Source organism: Tursiops truncatus, chromosome 20 (genome assembly GCF_011762595.2).
Source record: "Tursiops truncatus isolate mTurTru1 chromosome 20, mTurTru1.mat.Y, whole genome shotgun sequence".
Classification (NCBI taxonomy): domain Eukaryota; kingdom Metazoa; phylum Chordata; class Mammalia; order Artiodactyla; family Delphinidae; genus Tursiops; species Tursiops truncatus.
Window position 1 is genome coordinate 14,532,534 of NC_047053.1, and position 22,544 is coordinate 14,555,077.

Here is a 22,544-nt window from a genome sequence, read left to right on the forward strand (position 1 = left end):
TACAGTGATCAAAACAGTGTGTTATTGGCACAAACACAGACATATGGATCAACGGGACAGAAGAGAGAGCTCAGAAATAAACCCACACAACTACAGTCAATTAATCTTCAACAAAGGAGGCAAGAATATAAAATGGGAAAAAGACAGTCTCTTCAGTAAATGGTGCTGGGAAAGTCGGACAGCGGCATGTAAATCAACAAAGTTAGAACACACCCTCACACCATGCACAAAAATAAACTCGAAATGGCTTAAAGACTTAAACACAAGATATGACACCATAAAGCTCCTAGAAGAAATCATAAGCAAAACATTCTCTGACATAAATCATACCAACGTTTTCTTAGGTCAGTGTCCCAAGGCAATAGAAATAAAAACAAAAATAAACAAATGGGACCTAATCAAATTTGCAAGCTTTTGCACAGCAAAGGAAACCATAAGCAAAACGAAAAGACAACCTACAGAATGGGAGAAAACATCTGCAAATGATGCAACCGACAAGGGCTTAATCTCCAAAATATATAAACAGCTCATACAACTCAACAACAACAGAACAACCCACCCAACTGAAAAATCAGCAGAAGACCTAAATAGACATTTCTCCAAAGAAGACTTACAGATGGCCCTAGGCACATGAAAAGGTGCTCAACATCACTAATTATTAGAGAAATTCAAATCAAAACTACAATGAGGTACCACTTCATATCAGTCAGAATGGCCATCATTAAAAAATCTACAAATAACAAGTGCTGGAGAGGCTATGGAGAAAAGGGGACCCTCCTACTCTGTTGGTGGGAATGTAAGTTGGTACAGCCACTATGGAAAACAGTATGGAAGTTCCTCAGAAAACTAAAAATAGAACTACCATATGATCCAGCAATCCCACTCCTGGGCATATATATCTGGACAAAACTATAATTAGAAAAGATACATGCACCCCTATGTTCATAGCAGCACTATTCACAAACAGCCAAATGTCCATCAACAGGTGAATGGATAAAGAAGATGTGGTACATATATAAAATGGAATATTACTCAGCCATAAAAAAGAATGGAATAATGCCATTTGCAGCAACACTGATAGACCTAGAGATTATCATACTAAGCAAAGTAAGTCAGAAAGAGAAAGACAAATACCATATGATATCACTTATATGTGGAATCTAAAATACGATACAAATCAATGTATCTACAAAACAAAAACAGGGACTTCCCTGGTGGTCCACTGGTTAAGACTCCGCACTCCCAATGCAGGGGGCCCAGGTTCAATCCCTGGTCAGGGAACTAGATCTCTCATGCCGCAACTAAACATCCCGTATGCAGCAACGAAGATCCCACTTGCTGCAACTAAGACCCGGTGCAGCCAAATAATTAAATAAATAATAAATATTTTTTAAAAACCCAAAACATGGGCTTCCCTGATGGTGCAGTGGTTGAGAGTCTGCCTGCCGATGCAGGGGATACGGGTTCGTGCCCTGGTCCAGAAACATCCCACATGCCGAGGAGCGGCTGGGCCCGTGAGCCATGCCTGCACGTCCGGAGCCTGTGCTCCGCAACGGGAGAGGCCACAACAGTGAGAGGCCCGCGTACCGCAAAACAAAAACAGACTCACAGATATAGAGAACAGACTTGTGGTTGCTGCGGGGTGGGGAAGGTGGGAGGGAAGGAATGGGAGTTTGGGATAGCAGAGGAAAACTATTATATATAGGATGGATAAACAACAAGGTCCTTCTGTAGGGCACAGGAAACTATATTCAATCCTGTGACAAACCAATGGAAAAGAATATGAAAAAGAATATATATATGTGTGTAACTGAGTCACTTTGCTGTACAGAAGAAATTAACACAACACTGTAAATCAACTATACTTCAATAAAATTAAAAAAAAAGAAATAGTAAAAGCAATGAAAATATACCATGTAATCCGGTAATTTGCAAATGTTTCTAATTTGGGGGATATACAAATACAGTCATGTATTTTTTAAAGCACTGATTTCCTTCTGTTCTTCAAAAATTATAACAATGAAATGAATACAATTTTGAAAAAAAAGAAAAAAGCTCATACTGTCACCAAAAAAACCCAAACCAATTCTCTTTTATTTTCCACTTATATATCCATATAGTTCTGTACAACCATATATACATATTCAATTTTGTATTCTGCTTATTTCATCTTCTTTCATGCTTTTAAATGGTTCCAGTACTCTCTCTCATTATGACTTCTATCAGATTAAATGTGTTATTTCCTGTTATATTTTAATATGATTTGGAAGCTAAGTATCTTACAGGAAATTCTTAAAATTCACCATAAATTTTTCTTAAAAATTATTTTTCAATTATAAAAACTATTGTGGAAAATTTAGAATACAGAAAAGCATAAAAATCAAAATAACCACTCATAGGTCCACCAACGACAACTACCATTAATATTCTGAAATGCTCTCTTTACTCTTTTTTCCTTTCATTTTATTTCTAACAATTCTGTAATATACACTGCACCTCACTTTACTTAGCCATGCTTTCACTGTTGAAAGTTGGACTGGTTCTAAGATTTTACTATCATAAACAACCGTGAAATAAAGACTTCTGAATACCTATAAATCTTTAATGCAAACTTCTGGCAACTTCCTTAGGAGAGAATTTTAGAAGGGAAAATTCTGGCACAGCCTCTGTCTTCTGATTGATACAGTGGGTTAAATATACTTGATTCTTAAAGGATTGATACAAATTGCAAAACTGCCTTCCAAAAAGGGGCAATGATTTACAAGAACAAAATTTTGAATTTCAGAATTTCCCATTTCACCAAAACCTTGCCATTATCATTTTTTAAAGTATTTTCTAACATAGTAAAAAAAAAAAAAAATGGCAGCTTACTGTTGCCCTAATTTACATTTCTTAGATATACTAAGATTAAATATTTTTAATGTTTATTAGATATTTCCATTTCTTCTACATTTCTCTATGTATTTTCCTTAGTTTTCTGCTGGAGTTTTAATGCTTTCCTTATAGTTTCTGTAACTGTTCTATAGTTTATGAAATTGAAAGCTTAACCTATAAAAGGACTATACCATGGCTTCTGAGTACTCAAAGTGCAATTATTATCATCTACCATTTATCTAACATATTTGATATATACACAAAAAACTAAATTAATGAACTTAAGCTATCTATTTTAACTTAATATTCTCTTTTAAAGAGATCAATAAGTTTTGCATCTTTATCCAACAGCGACTATTCTCAGCTTGTATGGATCATACCTCTTCATGGCATATGAATTATATTACAAAACTGGATCTCACAAGGTTATTATTATCTAGAAATGAGCATTTCAATTGCCAAGACTAAAAGAAAAATTCATTATGTTCTGCAAAATGAGCAAGCATTTATCACGGAGAAATATCTAAAAGGAAGTTCCATGTTTGTCATGCAACATCTATTTTAGTCACTAGCCACTTCATAACACTTGTGAAATACTGGTTGTCACACATACTTTGGATAATTGTATACATCATGGGTCAGCAAGTTACAGCCAAATCTCAGCCATCCCCACTTTTGTAAATAAAGTTTTATTAGAACACATTTATTAGTCATGCTCATTCATTTACATATTATCTAATGGCTGCTTTCACACTAGGAGATCAAAGTTGACTACTTAGCTTGCAAAGCCTAAAACATCTACTCTCTGGCTCTTTACAATATAGACAGCTAAAACATCTGAGTAAATGATTTTACTCATTCTTAGAAGTCAGCACAAACATTCGGATCCTAACTCATGGAGCTCATACTCTAGTACAGTGAAAGACTTGTATGCAACTAACTTATAATACAAGATATAAAAAGCTAAGTGCTCTAAGAAAGGTAAAGAGTGTCAGAAAAAGAAAGCGTCTTTCTAGTGGGGAAAATCTTGAAGGAAGCAACTTTTGCACTGGGTTTTAAAGGATGGCTATAATTTGGACATACAGGATGGAGAGACTTCCAGTGTGAAGAAAAGTAGAGTTGTGAAAGAATACAAACATAACAGTGTACTTTGCATGGAGAAGCACAGTTAGGAGAAAATGCTAATAAGTCCTTTGAAGCCAAAGCATAGGGAAGGCTTTCAATGTCAGGATGAGCAGTTTAGATTTTAAATACAATTAGGTTCAAGAGTAAGGAAGTTAACAGTGATTAGAACTGTGCTTTCGGAAGATCAATCTATCAACAGTATTTGAAATGAATTTGAGGAGAGAGAGGTGATAAGGAAATTGTTACAAAGCTATAATAATCCATGACAGAAGTAATGAAGGTGGTGGCAATGGGACTGGAAAGAGAGGAGAGACTGGGAAAAAATGAAACAAACACACTATCTTAGCAAAACCACTCAAACACTTATTATCAGACAGCAGCATTTGGATATAATATAAACCTTACTCATATGGGGTAAAAACTCTTCATCTCCTCTACCTTTGAACAAAATGATAATTGTTTCTATTTAGTTCTGATAATTTCAGAAAGAGGGACTATTTAAATAATAATTTAAAGTGCTGGACTACCACTTTCTCCCATTTTTAAACTAACTCTGGATACAAACACACACTGAAACAGAATTCGCTTGCTAGGGCTCCCTCTGCTTGACCACTGGAATAAAAGTCTGATCTTAAATTTGGGCTCTTAGTTGCTTCTGCTGAATTCCTGAAAATAAGAATAGTTGGATTTGCTTCAGAAGCTCCTCGCCAGGTTTATCAAATGCCCTCCTCAGGAGGGGAAACATAAAATATCTTTCTCTGTATTTTCCAAAACACCAATAATTTTATTATTTCTTAACTGATTAATTTTTAAAGAAGAGAGTTTTAGATTCACTGACATAGAGAAGAGACTTGTGGTTATCAAGGGGGAGGTGGGTGGGAGAGGAATTGATTGGGAGTTTGGGATTAGCAGATGCAAACTATTATATATAGAATGGATAAACAACAAGGTCCTACTGTATAGCACAGGAAACTATATTCAATATCCTGTGACAAACCATAATGGAAAAGAATATGAAAAAGAATGTGTGTGTGTATGTGTATGTGTGCGTGTGTGCGTGTGTGTGTGTATAAACTGAGTCACTTTGCTGTACAGCAGAAATTAACATAACATTGTAAATTAACTATATTTCAATAAAATAAATTTTTTAAAAAGAAGAGTTTTATATTCAAAGCTCACAAACATTTAAATAATATACAAATAATATAAGCTGGAATTCACCAGACTGATGTTTTATAGGTAAGGAAATTATTCTAAAGACCGGTTTTATATTCTCTGCTCATTAAGAACTAAACTGCATCTCCCTGTCAGTTGGCTTCTGGCTGGGTTCTACCAACGGAATACAAAAACAGTATATTGGAGGGTAGGAGAAAGGGAGAAGACGAGGTATTTCTTCCTGCCTCTCTCTCTACCTAAGACTGAATCTCCCCGTGGCTTCAACTCCTTTTGGAAAAGTCCAGTTCCCACCAAGTAACCCTAGCCTCTGGCCTCCAGGTCCAACTCCTACCTGTATCCCTCCATTTATCACTTCTTGCCTTTTACTACTGCTAATCTCTGGGTTGCTTCACCATCTCTTGTAGCTTCTCAAGTCTTCCATCACCCATGTAACCAATATCTGCATTAAAGTCTCTCTATGTAAAAGGAAGGAGGGTGGGAGGAAGGGAGGGAAGAGCAAAATGGCCCTAGGCCTTTCTTTTCTGACTCTAGTGTACCCACCGTCCAGCTTCCACTAGCCTCATTTCACAATGGAAAAGAAACAGCAATCACATCAGTAAACTTTCTAGATCACTTGTATAAACCCATCCTTCTCAAACTGGAGTATATGTTGCTTTGCATTACGTGGGTATGCCAGGATGATTTATGTGAAACTACAAGATAACCATGACGTATTTTTCTGTTGTGTCTACAGTGATTTTAAAAAATTATTTGTATATTAAAACAAACCACAAGGGTAGTGTCAACTCAATGGGGAAGAGTCTTCAACAAATGGTGTTGGGACAACTGGATATCCATCCACATGCAAAGAGTGAAACTGAACCCCCATCTCATAACCGTATAAAAATTAACTCAAAATGGATCATAGATGTAATTTTAGAACTAAAACTACAAAATTCTTAGAAGAAAACATATGCGTAAATCTTTGTGACCCTGGATTAAGCAATGGTTTCTTAGGTATGACACCAAAGCAGTAGCAACCTAAGAAAAAAAATATATTGGACTTTCTCAAAATTGAACTTTTGTACTTCAAAGGATGTTATCAAGAAAGTGAAAAGACAATTCACAGAATGGGAGAAAATATTTACAAATTACATCTAATAAGAGACTTGTATCTAGAATGTATAAAGGAATCTTACAACTCATAACAAAATGACAACCCAATTAAAAACTAGGCAAATGATATGAACAGACATTTCTCTAAAGATGATACATAAATGGCCAATATCCTTGGTCGTAAGTAAAATGCAAATCAAAACCACAATGAGATAGTTGTCTGGGGCATAATGTGGGGAAGCAAACTAACTGCAAAGGGGCGTTAAAGAACTTTCAGGGAAGAGAGAAATATTCTACAATACACCTTGACTGGGGTGTATATATTTGTCAAAAGTCACCAACCTGTACACTTAAAATCCATGTTTATATGCAAATTTTATGTAAATTATCAACTTTAAAAAATGTAAGCCATCTAGAGTCTATTTCTTCAACAGAAGAAAAGAAGCAAAGGATCAAATATGTTCAATTACCTAACTATGCTATTATATAATTAGTAAAAACTGAAAGAGAAGTGATTTTTTCTGCCAGAGCAAAGGAAGTATGAAATTGATACAAAGTCTTTTAGAAATACAGAAAATAACTGAAGTATTAAATAAGCACACATTTGGGGGTTTTATAAACTGCTGTAAACTGGGGCTTCATAGGAAAACACTGTTTTGGCTGCTAAAACATAAAATGTTCATATTAGATGTCATTATCATCAATGCTAACTTTATACACTACCATATTACAACTGAATAACTACACTTAGCAGACACTGAGTAACCACAAAAGTAGTCTCATAAGAAACTACTTTGCTAATAAAAATTTCTAGGAAACTGGCAACATCTTAATAGCTTATTTCCAGGGATCTTTACAGCAACAATTTTGTTATATATCAGTATTATTGTCTGAAATTACTCTGTATAACTGCTCAAAAATAACTGAAGTTCATAGCCTTGGGGAAAAAAAAAATCTCTTAGATTATCTGTGTATCACCTACAAAAAAAAAAGCAGACCTTTCTTCTTTATTCTTTTTGATAATTCTGTAAATTATAATGCTACAGATATGCTGTATTAACAAATATCTAAAGCAAGCAAAGACATTAAATTCACAAGTTCAATTTTAAAAAAAAATTTCCAACAATGCAGTAGAAAAACAGTTTCCCTTACCTCATCATCATCATCAGAATCATTCCCAAACACTGAAGGTTTTTGCAAAACAGGGTGCAACTGCTGTGCTTTCTTTGGCAAAGTAAGCCCATACCTGCATTTTTTTTTTTGAAATAGAAATTACACCATTATATTTAAATGTTAAACAATAATACAGCCACTACCTCCTCCAGACGAAGCTACCAAGTCAAAACATGTCACATAACCTATGAACATATAACACTGGTTCTGATTTTCAACTATCTAAAAGTTCTAATATGCACTAAGTTTTTATAATTATTACTTTAAGTGATTATTTGTGGGCCAAAATCAAAATACCATTTTAATCAAAGAAGGGAAGTGAATGAAGAGTTCAGAAATGTTTTAGATGGTGAAATGATAGCAAGGTTTTAAAAAGAACATGTTAGTGGAAAGCTCAGTTGATGTCCACTAAAAATAAAAATGCTCTAAACTATCCTTGTGATCTAACAAGAGTCAAGAAAATACTTGTTTTTTTTTCCTATTGGGTACACAATTTTAAAGAAGTTATTGGATAAAGGTTAATGTCATCCATGAAAATTTTTTAAAAGATTACATTAACTGAGAAACCCAAGTAGCCACGGGGCAAATTGCCATTACACTTTATTAAGCACACTTGCTTTGTCTTGGAGCACCTGAAAGAACCATCCCATCAGATCCAACTCATTTAGTTTCTCACGTTTTGGCCTTTAAGACGCAGAAATCACAGAAGGCCGCATCACAAGCGAGGATTATACATCAAAGATAAAACTTCCAAGAACATATAACATTTGTCTCTTTTGTGGCAACGTATACCCCAATTCCCTATATGCCTACCCTTTTCTGTGGCTTCTCAGCACAACAGTCCTAAACCGAGAAGGGAGGGCGGTAATCAGAACTTGACCTGCCAAGTAGAACAAGGCCCTCTAAGAAAGCCAGGAATTGTCTCTCTTCTCATTGCCCCTGAAAGCATCCAACCGGGGAGAAACTCAAGCGCGGGGTAGGAAGCAAGACTGAGGGGCCTCAGACCGAGCTTTTGGAAAATAGAAAAGTCTCGCTCTCTGCCCCTCAGCCTAACTTCCTTTATTTCCTCACAAGTTTCTCCCTCAAACTTCGGGCTTCCATCCTGGAAAATGTGGGGGGGGGATGGGAATATATGTTCCTCAGGATTTCTCGCTTTCCCCCATCTCTATCCCTGACGACACAGCCCCTTCACTTCCAGCGCACTTCTACTGCTCGGCCAAAGACACAGTCGCCGTGGTGTCTCACTCCCCAGCCTAACCCTAACTCCCGGGTCACTCACTGCCTGCCCGGAATCGCCATCTTGCTCCCGTCTCCGCTGAACGTGGCCGACGCCGACGTGACGCTGTCGCAGACGCCAACGTCGAACGTGAGCTCTCGCGCGGGTTTGGGCGGCCTAGACCCCGCCTACCGGCTGGGTTCGCGTTTTGTGTTGCTTCCGCACTGCTGGGAATCTGATGCTTGGCTTTGGGCGTTGTTTTGAAAACCGACAGACTGCCTCGAAATCAGTGTGAAGAAAGGAATGGCAAAATTTTAGGCCGGAGGTTCGCAGAGAGTGGTCCTGGGACCAGCAGAATCGGCATCACCCGGGACTTTGTTAGAAATGCAAAATTTCCGGCTCTGTTCCACATCTACGGAATCAGAAACTCTGGGACGGGGCCCAGAAATCTGAATTTTAACAAGCCCTCCAGGTAATTCTGATACTCAAGTTTGAAAACCACTGCCCTAGGCTATCGATTTCCCCCCGCCCCCGAGGTACTCAGCGTGAGTATACCCGACTCAGGGTAATTTGGCAGAAGATGAAAATCTGTACGCTAACTATCTCATTATAGGACAGAAATGATTAATAAAATACCGTGGTACCACTGGGTATAGGAAGTAAAATTATATATGATACTTTTTAAAAAATGCTAGTCACACTTCACCTGTGGACCCACTCATTCTCGGCCCTTTCCAAACTAGTAACAGCAAAGAGATCTTTTGAATTACCGACAGAAGAATGTTAAAATCTCCAGCTGTAATTGTGGATTTGTCTATTTCTCTTTTTACTCCTGTCATGTTTTGTTTCATGTATTTTGAAGTTTTTTTATTAGATATATAAACATGTAGGATTGTTGTGTCCTCTTACATTGACCCCCTATACCATTAAGAAATGATCCTCTTTATTTTTTTATTTATTTTTATCTACTTTATCTGATATTAATGTAACCAGCATTGTTAGCATAGTGTATCTTTTCCCGTCCTTTTTACTTTTAACCTATTTTAATTAGTTTGTGTCTATATATTTAAAGTGGTTCTCTTGTTGATAGCATATAGTTGGGTCTTGCTCTTTTATCCAGTTTGGCAATTTCTTCCTTTTAACGTGGGTATTTAGAACATTTTCATTAAAGCAGTTATTAGTATAGTCACCTTCCCCCGGCCTTTTGAATTAATAAATTTTTATGACTCTGCTTAAGATTTTTATGCTTCAACTTCTTTGTTGGCTTATTGGCCATACTTTGCTTTTTTTTTTTTTTTTTTAAGGTTTTGCTTTAGGGTTTCTGGTACACATCTTTAACTTATCACAGTCTACCTTCAAGTAAGAATGAAGCACTTTCTGTATAGTATAAAAACTTTATAAAAGTATAGTTACATTTTCCCTGAGACTTTGTGCTGTATTTGTCACATATTTTACTTCTACCTATATTATAAATGCACAATAAATTATCATTTTTGCTTTAAACAGTCAATTATCTTTTAAAAATATTTTTAAATAAGAAAAATGTTATGTTTATCCACATATTTACCATTTCCCGTGGCTGCGTATCTTTGTGTAGATCCAGATTTCTTTTTCTTTTTAGCAGGAAAGGGTGGGGTAGTGGGAGGAGGAATTGGATGGTCAAAGGGCACGAACTTCCAGTTATAAGATAAAAAAGTATTAGGATGTAATGTACAACATGATTAATATAGTTGACATTGCTGTATGTTATATATGCAAGTAGTTAAGAGGGTAAATCCTAAGAGTTCTCATCACAAAGAAAAATATTTTTTCTTTTTCTTTTATATCTATGTGAAATGATGTATGTTCACTAAATTTATTGTAATCATTTCATAATGTATGTAAGTCAAATTATTATGCTGTACACCGTAAACTTATACAGTGCTGTATGTTAATTATATCTTAATAAAACTGGAAGAAATAAAGTTGAAAGAAAATGCAAAAGAATCCACAGGCACACGTTCTATTAGCTGTCAGAACGATGACATCATCACACATCATGAAGCCTCTGCAAAGTTCAGTTGCACACTGGTGTGAGGATGAGTGAAAAAGGCAAATTGTTAGAAATATAGTTTTGACCTGGAAAATTCCAAAAGTGTTTTAGGGACCTTTGGGAGTCCACAGACCACATTTTGATATCCACTCTTCTAAATGAATTAATGCTGAGATATATTATTAAAGGAATTATATAGCTTTGCATATAGGAATATGCTGAATGTCTTTTTTTCCCCCAAAGTGATTAGGGTAAGGCTAGATAGAAACCAAATATGAAATCTGCTTGGGGCACAGTGAAATAAGAGGGAAAAAATATATATACATATATAGACACATATATTGGTTTCTGTCCCAGATTCCCAGTACAGAGCTCCTAAAACCTTTGTGATTTCCTGAGTAATTAGAGCACTAAGAGCAACTGTTGTTTTTATACTTGGTCTTTGACCCTAGTTCCTGGTTCCCTGGGTGATAGGAGTTATTTTGTTCCAATGAGGTAACTCTTGGTGGGCTTCTGGATAGCATCAGCATGGGGGCTAGTCACCAGAGAGACCACACCATAAGTTAGAAGCTTGAAACTTTCTACCCCACCTCCCATCCTCCGGGAAGAAGAGAGGGGTTTTAAACCAAATTAATGATCCATCATGCCTACATAATGAAGCCTCCATAAACAACCCAAAAGTATGGAATTCTAAGAGCTTCCAGGTTGGTGAACATATCCACCTGCCCAGAGGGTAGTACACCCCAACTTCATGAGGACAGAAGCACCCTTCCTGACCTCACCTATGTATCTCTATCTGGTTGTTTATATGTATACTTTATCATATCCCTTATATAATAAATAGGTCAATGTAAAAAGAAAAGAAAAATATTATGTTTATTCACATATTTACCATTTCCAATGTCTCCATATCTTTGTGTAAAACCAGATTTCTATTTAGTATAAACATCTTTTTTTTAAACAGCTTTATTGAGACATAATTCACATACTGTGCAATTCACCCATTTAAAGCATACAATTCAGGACTTCCCTGGCGGTCCAGTGGGTAAGACTCTGCACTTCCACTGCAGGGGCCATGGGTTCGATCCCTGGTACCGGAACTAAGATCCCGTTCGCCATGCCACGCAGCCAAAAAAAAACAAAACCGTACAATTCAATGGTTTTTAATATATTCAGAGAGTTGTGCTACCACCATCACAAGCAATTTTAGGATACTTTCAATACCCAGAAAAAAACCCATGTAACCATTAGTCACTCCCATTTACCTCCCCCCGCCCCCGCAACAGTAGGCAACCAGTAATCTACTTCTGTTCTCTATGGACCTGCAGTCCTATTAGTTTTTGCTCTGTGTATTTTGGAACTATGTTATTAGGTGTGTAACTATTTAAGATTTTTATGTCTTCTTAATTGACCATTTTTTCATTATGGAATGACCTTTATCACAGTAATATTCTTTGCTCTGAAATCTACTTTGTCTGATATCTTGATAGTCACTCCAGCCACTCCAAAAGTTTTCTTTTGACACAAACACCAGGGAAAGCAAAAAGATGTTCAGGAAAGGAAAATAATTGTAACTTACTACATAGCTAAGCCCTAAATAGCATACATGATCATGATAATGCAAACACTGAATATCCAGCTATTCTGATCTAAGTTACTATGTAATTATATTGGGAAGAAGGAAGGAGTGGGAAATGTGTATGTGTTTGTGTGTGTGTGGATGCACACACTGGGGAAGGAGCTAAATCTTTGTATTGCATACTGGGAGGTTAATAAATATTGCCTAATTCAGGAAAAAAAAAAAAGCCACACAGCATGTTATTTTGCAATATGGAGGCACATGTCAAAACTACAGCCAGAATAGGGGTTGGCAAACTTTTTATGCAAAGGGTTAGATAGTAAATATTTAGGCTTTATGGGTCATAGGTCTCTGTGGCAGCTACTCAGCTCTGCCCAGTGGTATGAAAGCAGTCATAGACAATATGGGCATGGCTTTTCCAATAAAACTTTATCATGACAGGCAACTAGCCAGATTTAGCTTGTGGGCTGTTTATTAACTCCTGAGATAAAAGAACTGAAAGTAGATGACTTAGAAGCAAGGAAAGTAGGGGTGAGGTTGAGCTGGGAAATGCTCTGGTCTTGATAGACCTTGTATGACAGAAGGACTTTTTAAACTATGAGCATGTGTTATTTTGCTTAAAATAAAAAGAATCGATAAAGGGTAAAAATAAAGCCTCCTGCCTGGGCTGTCTGCCTCTTACTTATGGAGACTGGATGGGGAATTAGTTACACAAAGTTATCCAGCTCGATATCCTATATAATGCAAGCTTCTGTATTCTCCCATTGCCTTTAAGTTCAGGCAGTAGGTTGAGGAGAGGTAAAATATGGTTAATGACTAGGAGATGGAACACCCACCAAGGGGAATTACAATGCCTACAGAGAAAGACATAGGCAATATTTAATGAATTGATCTTGCCTGCTGAGAAGTCTTTATAATAAGGTCATGGAGGGGAGGGGAGGAACATAGAGTTGATGATGTAGGGTGGGGTTAGGTGGGAGTGGCATTGCATAAAACCTTACAGAAGAGGAATGAAAATTCCCTAAATTACCTGCAAAGGGTCTTCTGAGTCCGTAGATTGAGGATGCCTGTGGAAGTTAAGGGCAGCTGGTTGCTTGATCACATTTAGATTATGAAGGAATGGGAAGTCAGTCACAAAAGACCACATAATGTATGATTCCTTTTATAGAAAATATCCAGAACAGGCAAACCCATAGAGAAAGCAAGGTTAGTAGTTGCCTAGGGCTGGGGTGGGGAAAAATGGGGAGTGATTGCTAATAGGTATGGAGTTTTTATGGGGGTGATGAAAATGTTCTGAAATTGATAGTTGTAAATGGTTGCACAATTTTGTGAATATACTAAAAAGCATTTTCATTAAGTATGTGAATTGTATAATATGTGTGTTATATTTCAATAAAGCTGTTGAAAGAGCCAATAGGAACTTTTCTGGGATTCCAATATCATTGTCTTGAAACCTTATGTTGTTTCTGGACCATGGAAAGCTGTAATTATAAAGGAAAGTGGTCTGGATGGTCTACACCATGCAGTATCATTGTTACCTATAAAATATGGAGAAAGAGCTAATTTAAAAATCCAATTAATCAAGTCTAAGCTTCTGAAGTATATGTAAATACAAATAAATCAATAAATCTATTGAGTCAAATAAATAGTTTAAATATAAACCTACATCTAAATTTTTGTCAAGCATAAATAACATCCTCTTCACTAAAAGAGTAAACTCCTGGTGTTAAGGGATAGGATTTTACTTGAACGATAGTTAGATAAATTCAACCCTGTTGGTTGCTTAATTCTAAAGTAGTTTCCAAAAGACTAATAGCATAGTCTTTAGCCTAGTAAAGTCTGGAAAGTGTTGGTGAGATGTCTGGAATGCTGGCAAGAGCAATAAAACAGAAATTAGGACATGTGTGTGCCTCTTACTAGCTGTTGTGACCTAAATAACTCACTCTTTGAGCCTATTTCCTTGGTTATAAGATGGGCATAGTATTGTAATATCGAGACTGCCACCTTACACGTTATGAGGAGGATCAAATGAGCTAGTATGTGAAAATGCTGATACTTCAAACAAGTTAAAATGCCATGCAAGTGTGTGATAATTTTATCATTAAGCTGGATGCCATTTAGTTAACTCCATGACAAAAGAAAGTGGTCTGGATGGTCTACACCATGCAGTATCATTGTTACCTATAAACTATGGAGAAAGAGCTAATAAAATAATAACCATGATAATGGTTAAACAGGTGGCAGTCTGCAAAAATTTCCCCTCCTTGCTGCCTAAAATGCCATTTGTATTCACAGTGGACTCTTTATAAGCTTGATCTGAAGCCATCACGATATGTGGCTATCAGTTTAATATCTTCAAGAACATTGTTCCTAGAAATGTTGCTGCAAATGCCCTGAAAAGACCACTTCCAAATATGAAACAGGCTTATAGGTTAAAACTGGGCATGCGATCATCCAAGAGATGAGGCCTGGTAATAACACTGCCATCTTATCAGAAAAGGTTAAAAAGGCACCTCCAATCTCAAAATATAAGATGTTTGGAACACATCACATTTTGTCAACCAAATAAAGAAAATGAAGTTTAATTTCCCAAAATTTTATTAAAAATGGACTCTGTCATCAGATATCTTATTGCAAAGATGAAATCTCACAACAGAGCAGTAAAGTTTGCTGTAGTAAGAAGCTTTAAATAAATATAAATTCTTTTTGCAGTTCTTGAACTTGAGAGGATTTTGTTATTTAAAAAAAGTGTCTTCTTTTTTCCGTGAGTCATGGACAAACATTTTCCCAGAATTTCTATTCATTGAAATAACTTTTAAGTTGTTAAGGTAAGTAGGGGTAGGGGGTGGAGATGGGGATGGGGAGGAAGTGGTGCTCATATAAGTCTTTGAAAAATTAGAAAAACAATTCCCAGTCCATTTCTTAAAATCTTTATTACTTGGTGCTCTTTTGATGTAAAAACTGCCATTTTTTCTAAATCCTCAGTCTTTCTTCGATTGTACTTTAAAAAAATTAAAATAACTCTGCCCAACGAACCGTAATAGTCCCATGCCAGATACAATGCTAAAACTAAAAGGAAACTTTAAAATATATTCTATAACATACATTTCGTTATGGCTACCTTAACTGGATATTTTTTAGATCAAATTTCTCCTTAGGTAGCACTTTTGGTTTTATAAAGCACTGAGAGAAATGTCTAGGAGAAGAATATGTTTATGTGGCACTCCTTTCCAAATGAAAATATTTTATTTTATAGTTAACAAACAAAACTGAACATGACAAAAATACTCTAAATACAGTAGCAGTTCCATTAGCATTTCCCTAGCAAGCTTCCCCCTGGCATTTTGCATACACATAGGAGTCAGTCTCGGATGGCAATGGGGGTGAAATGGCACTATTTATTTTTTTGTTCAGCTTCATAAGAGCTGAACAGATGTGTGCCCAGTGGTATAAGTATTCGATAGCAGTATTACCAAATGTCCATACTTCAATTCTAGAATGATCTGCACCAAGAAAAAAGAAAGTGTGAATAGTTTTGTACTTTTATTACTAAAATATATTTTAATACTAAAATATAAAATATAAATTATGACAAAAGTTCATTCGATATATTTTGAGTCAAAACCATAGCAGAATCCTGTTTAAATATGTAATTACAGGAAAATGGATAAATAAATTTCCTTATATTCATATAATGGAATACTACACAGCATTTAACAAAGAACTAGAGCTACATATATCATTGTGGATAAATCTCAAAAACATACTGTTGAGAACAGTAAGTTGTAGAATAGTATGTTCTTTTGGATATAGTTAAAAACAATTTTAAAACCTGAAAATATTATATTGTTTATGGATTCATAGGCATGTAGTAAAAGTAAGAAATCATGATGAAACTGATAAACACCAAATTCATAATAATATTAGCTCTAGGGAGGAAGAGAAGAGAATGGGATCAGGGAGGGGTATAGAAAGTCTCAACTGTTCCTATAATGTTTTCTTTCTTTAAGAAAGTCTGACTCAACCATGCATAATGTTAAGCTTGGATATAGAATATGGCTCCATAATGACTACACAGGTGTTCGTCTCTAACTTCTGTGTTTGAAATATTTCCTAATTAAAAATTATTTTTAAACATATAATCACTGTACACCAAAACATTTCATTTGTTAGACTGCTAACTATTAAGCTGCCATTCGTAAAAGTTACTTTTTCCCAGGAGTCAGTCAGTGACTAATATTCAGATAGAATGGTCCAATGGAAAGAGAATATACTTTAAAGTTGAAAGGATCTGAGTTCTAATCTTGGCTGTACCCCAACTAGTTTTGTGACCTTGAAAAAAGTCACTTAATTGCTCTGAGCCTGTTTCTTCTTCCAAAAAACAGAGATAACTCAGAATTGCTATGAGGATTAATGAGAAAAGATATGCAAAAATCTGTCACAGAGTAGTTGCTCAAAAAAATGTTAATTACCTTCCTTCTTTCAGGTGCCTTCTACCCTCAGGTCTATGTTTTACTCATTTTTGTTACTTCTAGTGTCTAATACAGTTCCTAACCCAATAAATGTTTGCTGATTTGAGTTCAATCAAACTATTAAGTGATACTTATAATTGAATAAGAGGTTTTAAATGCTTTCTATACAGTAGCTCATTAACAACACTGACAATTATGTCACTTATGGATATCTATTAGGATGACAAAACAGAACATATATTATTTCCCTATCTTCTATCAACATGAAGGAACAAATTTCCCTGAATTAGGCTTAGACTTTCTATGGTTTTGAAGGCATCACTACCACAAAGGTACAATGTGGGACAGGAAAGGCACATAAAATATGGAAAACATACTCAAGTCTCATTTTTATTTGAAGCTCACTTTAAAACACGTGGGTACAATTTTCTAAAATTCTGTTTTAACACACGCACGCACACACACAGAGGTACTGTCTTCTCTCAGTTGTAGGTGTTTAATAAATGTTGATTGAAACAACATTAAATTGTGGAATAATTAAGTTAGGCTTTTCAAATACTGTCTTTTCAGTAACATTAGTGACAATTATGAATAAAAATTAAAACAGATGCTGGTCATGAGAGCACATTAAAAATACTTGATTCAGGGCTTCCCTGGTGGCGCAGTGGTTGAGAGTTCGCCTGCCGATGCAGGGGACACAGGTTCGTGCCCTGGTCTGGGAAGATCCCACATGCCGCCGAGCGGCTGGGCTCGTGAGCCATGGCCGCTGAGCCATGGCCGCAGACCCTGCGTGTCCGGAGCCTGCGCTCCGCAACGGGAGAGGCCACAACAGTGAGAGGCCCACATACCACAAAAAAAAAAAAAAAAACACAAAACCCTGATTCATATGATATTATGGGTAATACTAGACCAATAACATACATACTTAAACTATTGAGATGCATTTGTTATAACTGATCGCTTTTTGTATTAATTAGCTTCCTGGAAGCTTTAAAAGTTAATGCTATAGGCTGCAAAGATTACTTTGATTATCATAATATTCCAATGTTATGAATCTACATTAAATAAAACTTCACTCTAGAACACTCCTAATACCAGTCCTAACTAATTTTCTGAGATATAACAGCTCTGCTACTGCCCACAGCCTTTATTCTGCCTTTTCCAGATCCCCATTAAGAGCCCTGTTGCATTGACGCCTGCCAGTGTTCTTATCCGACATCCAAATGATCAGACCCCTATCTGCAGCCATTATTAAGCTAATAGCCATCTCCACGGTGATTCAAGGATTTGAGGACGGGGAGTGACGTCGCTCCCTTTCACAAGCCCCTGTTGCTTATTTCCTGTCTTACTGTTACCGAGGACAGAAGCTCCGAACCTGTCTGGTGGAGGTTCCTGTTTCCCTGCCCCGTTTCAATGAGAGATTGATGCCTTAACAACTGGCTCTAATGATTTCTCTAATGAAGCCTCCATCGGTCGGCTGGGTTCCCAGTAACAACGGTTGAGTGTTACTGCCCTCTTGTGGTGGATAGACGCCAGATCTCTGCAGTTCAGCAGAGCTCCAATGCGCATAGATTTAGTCATTCTTCCTTTGTAAAGGATATAGTAAATTATTTGAATATATCTGAGTTTAAAGACTTGCTGGGTCAAACTTTGAATCTCTGTTTATGAACCTATTAATTCAGAAACACTTTTTGGTATTTTTGTAGGGTCTAGCTTAATCAAACTTTTAATTACATAGGGAATTCATTCTGCTGAAAACATTGGGGTATTATAGGATATTTATAATTAAAATTCCATTTATGGATCTCTGCTTTAACACTGGATTAATCCTTTGGGAATTATAGACAATTAGAAAGATGTGCGAAGCAATAAAGAATGAAGTCCTTAACCTTCAAGTCCAAAAGTTAAAGTGTAACTGCTCCTTTCAACTAAAATCTAACCCAAGATCAGCAAGCAGTGTATCTTTTTAAAAAAATTTTGGTTGCATTGGGTCTTTGTTGCTGCATGCGGGCTTTCCCTAGTTGCAGTGAGCGGGGGCTACTCTTCGTTGCGGTGCACGGGTTTCTCACTGCAGTGGCTTCTCTTGTTGCGGAGCACGGGCTCTAGGCGCACGGGCTTCAGTAGTTGTGGCACGTGGGCTCAGTAGTTGTGGCACGTGGGCTCAGTAGTTGTGGCTCGCGAGCTCCAGAGCACAGGCTCAGTCGTTGTGGTGCACGGGCTTAGTTGCTCTGCAGCATGTGGGATCTTCCTGGAGCAGGGCTCAAACCCGTGTCCCCTGAATTGGCAAGTAGATTCTTAACCACTGCGCCACCAGGGAAGTCCCTTTGCTGTTTATTTAAATTAAATTATTTTAAAACACTTTTAAACAAAAAATAGAAACTCGCTATTGATGTGATAAAACCATTACAAATAAAAGTTGAATGATATTTTTTCTTGTATTCCAATGGCACAGGTATCAGTTGTTTGCTCCTTTTTGTTTGGAGCTTAGTGTGGGAAGCCTACAGGGGTCTTTGCATTCAGTAAACACACTAATACTCTCCCTGTTTTCACTCTGGTACTCTCCCTCTCAGTTGTGTCTGACGTCCCCCAGTCCAGAGAAATTCTAGGTTACCTTCTCTGAGGAATAAATTTCTAAGGTTGGGGAGGGAAGGTTGCCCAGTGGTGTGATGTAGAGAAGATGAGATACAGAGACCAAAACACTAAAACAGAAAGATGAGAAACAACAGGGAGAAGAAAACTTCAAAAAATACTTAACATTAATACTCTCAGTGAGATAAGACATTGCATTCATGAAATATGAACAACATGTTGTAGAAAGCAAATATTTAGAGAACAAGAGCAACAAAAGCTCTCAAACATTAAAATGCACAGAAACAAAAATTCAATAGGATTAAAAGTTGAGAGAATGTCTCAGAAAGTGAAACAAAAAGATGGAAAATAGGACAGAAAATACAGGGATTTTTGAGGCTGAATCTAGGAGATCCCATGTCTGAATAATAGGAGGAGTTCCAAAGAGGGAACACAGAAAAGGGAGGGTAGGGCCTCCACTAACCTCTAGGTCATTTTTGTGTAAATAAGAAAAAGACACCTACCATGGATGAATATACTCTATAAGCACACGGCTTGCTGAGGAGAAAAAGGTGTATGATCTACTGTATAGCACAGGGAACTCTGCTCAATGTTACGTGGCAGCCTGGATGGGGGAGAGTCTGGGGGAGAATGGATACATGTATATGTATGGTTGAGTTGCCTTGCTGTGCACCTGAAACTATCACAACACTGTTAATCGGCTATACTCCAATATAAAATTAAAAGTTAAAAAAAAAAAAAAAGAGGGCTTCCCTGGTGGCGCAGTGGTTGAGAGTCCGCCTGCCGAGGCAAGGGACATGGGTTCGTGCTCCTGTCCGGGAAGATCCCACATGCCGGGGAGCGGCTGGGCCCGTGAGCCATGGCCGTTGAGCCTGCACGTCCGGAGCCTGTGCTCCGCAACGGGAGAGGCCCCAACAGTGAGAGGCCCACATACCGCAAAAAAAAAAAAAAAAAAAAAGAAAGAAAGAAAAAGGTGTGAGGAAAGAGATACCCCTCCTCCAAGCAGATATAGCCTTAAGCTAAAGCACACAGTTTAGTGTATGGAATTCTGGTTAGATTTCAGCCCCCACCATCCTCAGCAGGGCACATCTGTGCAGTGCACAGACTGCACAGCTGTAAGTAGCAGCCTTGATGCCATGCAGGAAATCATCAGGGCTTAAGAACCTGTGTTTCACAACTGAAAAGGCCCAGTGAGTGCTCAGATCAATGGATGAAAACAGACCCACATCAAGATATATCATTATGAAATTTCACAGTCTTGGAGATAAAGGAGTAATTCTATAGCTTCTGGAGAGAAACAAAACAAAACATGCACAGAATCTGAAAGTTACATGCGCAGAATCAGAAAGGCTTCAGACTTCTTTTCAACAGCAAGCTTGGAAGTTCCCAAGTTTCTTCTAACAACGGAGCCATTTCCTCAAGAAGTTAACCATAGAGTTTCCATATGACCCAGCAATTCCACTCGGAGTTATGTATCAAGAGAACTGAAAACACTTGTAAACAAATATTCATAGCAGTATTATTTATAATAGCCAAAAAGTAGAAACAACTCACATGTCCATCGACTGATAAATGGATAAATAAAATGTGGTATATCCTTATAATAGACTATTATTCAGCTATAAGAAAGTAATGAAGTAGTACTGGTACATGCTTGGACATAGATGAACCCTGAAACATTATGCTAAGTGAAAGAAGCCACATACAAAAGCCACCTATTGTATGATTCCATTTATATGAAATGTCCAGAATAGGCAAATATATAGATACTGTAAGTAGATTAGTGGTTCCCAAGGGCTGGGGTGGGGAGGGGCAAAGGAGAGTGACTGCTAATGGGTACCAGGTTTCCTTCTAAAGTGATGAAAATATTCTAAAATTAGATAGTGGTGATGATTGCACAACCTGGTGAACATACTAAAAACCACTAAATGGTATACTTTAAAAGAGTGAAATCTGTGGTATGTGAATTATATCTCAATTTCTAAAAGAAGACAATGGGGGACTTCTCTGGTGGCGCAGTGGTTAAGAATCCGCCGGCCAATGCAGGGGACATGGGTTCGAGCCCTGGTCCGGGAAGATGCCACATGCCTCGGAGCAACCAAACCTGTGCACCACAACTACTGAGCCCGCGTGCCACAACTACTCAAGCCGGCGTGCCTAGAGCCCATGCTCCACAACAAGAGAAGCCACCGCAGTGAGAAGCCCACGCACTGCAATGAAGAGTAGCCCCCGCTCACTGCAACTAGAGAAAGCCCGGGCATAGCAACGAAGACCCAACGCAGCCAAAAAAAAAAAAAAAAGACAATGGGGCAATGTCTTTAAAATTACACTTCCTAGCAAACTACAAATCAAATGTGACAGTTGAATAAAAACATCTTCAGACGCGAAAAGTCTCAAAAAATTTACCATTCATGCACTAGTGCTCAGGAAACTACTAGAGATATGCTACCTCAAAACATGGGAGTAGATCGAGGAAGAATGAATGAAGAGAATGGCAAAGTAAATGCCTCTGACGGCAGCAAAATAAATTTCAGGAAGGCAGCTAAGGAGCAGATCTGGGGTGGGGGAAGGCCCCAGATTCAAAGAAAATTAAGATCTCTAGAAAGGATGGCTTCAAGAAAAAAAGAAATTGAAACCAACAAAAATTACCTGGTAAAACTGACCTTTTGGGAAATTAAAAATACGGAGAGACAAATAGAAGGGGTGAGAATAATTATGAAGTACAAAGAAAACTAAGCAATTTAAAAAATAAAAGGCAATTATTTACTTCAGGAAAAAGAAAAATGAAAAAGGAATGATCAAAATATGCTACAATGCTCAGCTGTGGATATCTGAATAGGCAAAATCATGTAAACATTGCATTTGGATTTAACTCCAAATAGTAATACAATTTCATTGGGAGGGCAAGGTAAGAAAATTGTGGTATAACAGAACTAAACTTTCATCTATAAGAAGAAAATCATTTGACAAGGCTTAAGTTAATGACTCAAAAGATAGCAATAGTGCATAATATTAGAAATATAGAAAATTTGAAAACAACAGAAGAAACAGTCAAAAGAGTCAAAAAGAATTGCATGGTGAGAGGAACTGGGGAAAAGAGAGGAAAGGGATGGGCTAGTGACTTCTTTGTTAGAAGGCTTTTAGTTCTATTTGACCTTTTAAAGTACTTTAATAAAAAGTATGATATAGGGCTTCCCTGGTGGCGCAGTGGTT

The 22,544-nt window shown here is 37.1% G+C and overlaps 2 protein-coding genes across 4 annotated transcripts in view; both read right to left on the reverse strand.

The window, feature by feature from the left end:
• The window catches only part of NSRP1 (nuclear speckle splicing regulatory protein 1), a 66,455-nt gene extending 57,650 nt beyond the window's left edge, over nucleotides 1–8,805 (reverse strand). The window contains exons 1-2 of one of the 3 annotated variants that reach the window (XM_019926962.3): nucleotides 8,723–8,805; nucleotides 7,423–7,516 (exon numbers count right to left, since the gene is read on the reverse strand). In XM_019926962.3, the coding sequence (XP_019782521.2) occupies nucleotides 7,423–7,516; nucleotides 8,723–8,742 (114 nt within the window). In that variant the 5' untranslated portion in view covers nucleotides 8,743–8,805. Of the gene's footprint in view, nucleotides 1–7,422; nucleotides 7,517–8,119; nucleotides 8,698–8,722 lie in introns of those variants that run through there. The other 2 variants (XM_019926963.3, XM_019926964.3) reach the window with 2 other exon arrangements.
• Nucleotides 8,806–11,562: 2,757 nt separating this feature from the next.
• EFCAB5 (EF-hand calcium binding domain 5) overlaps nucleotides 11,563–22,544 on the reverse strand; it is a 119,295-nt gene continuing 108,313 nt past the window's right edge. The window contains exon 24 of the mRNA XM_073797164.1: nucleotides 11,563–15,773. Coding sequence (XP_073653265.1) covers nucleotides 15,592–15,773 — 182 coding nt within the window. The 3' untranslated portion in view covers nucleotides 11,563–15,591. The remainder of the gene's footprint in view (nucleotides 15,774–22,544) is intronic.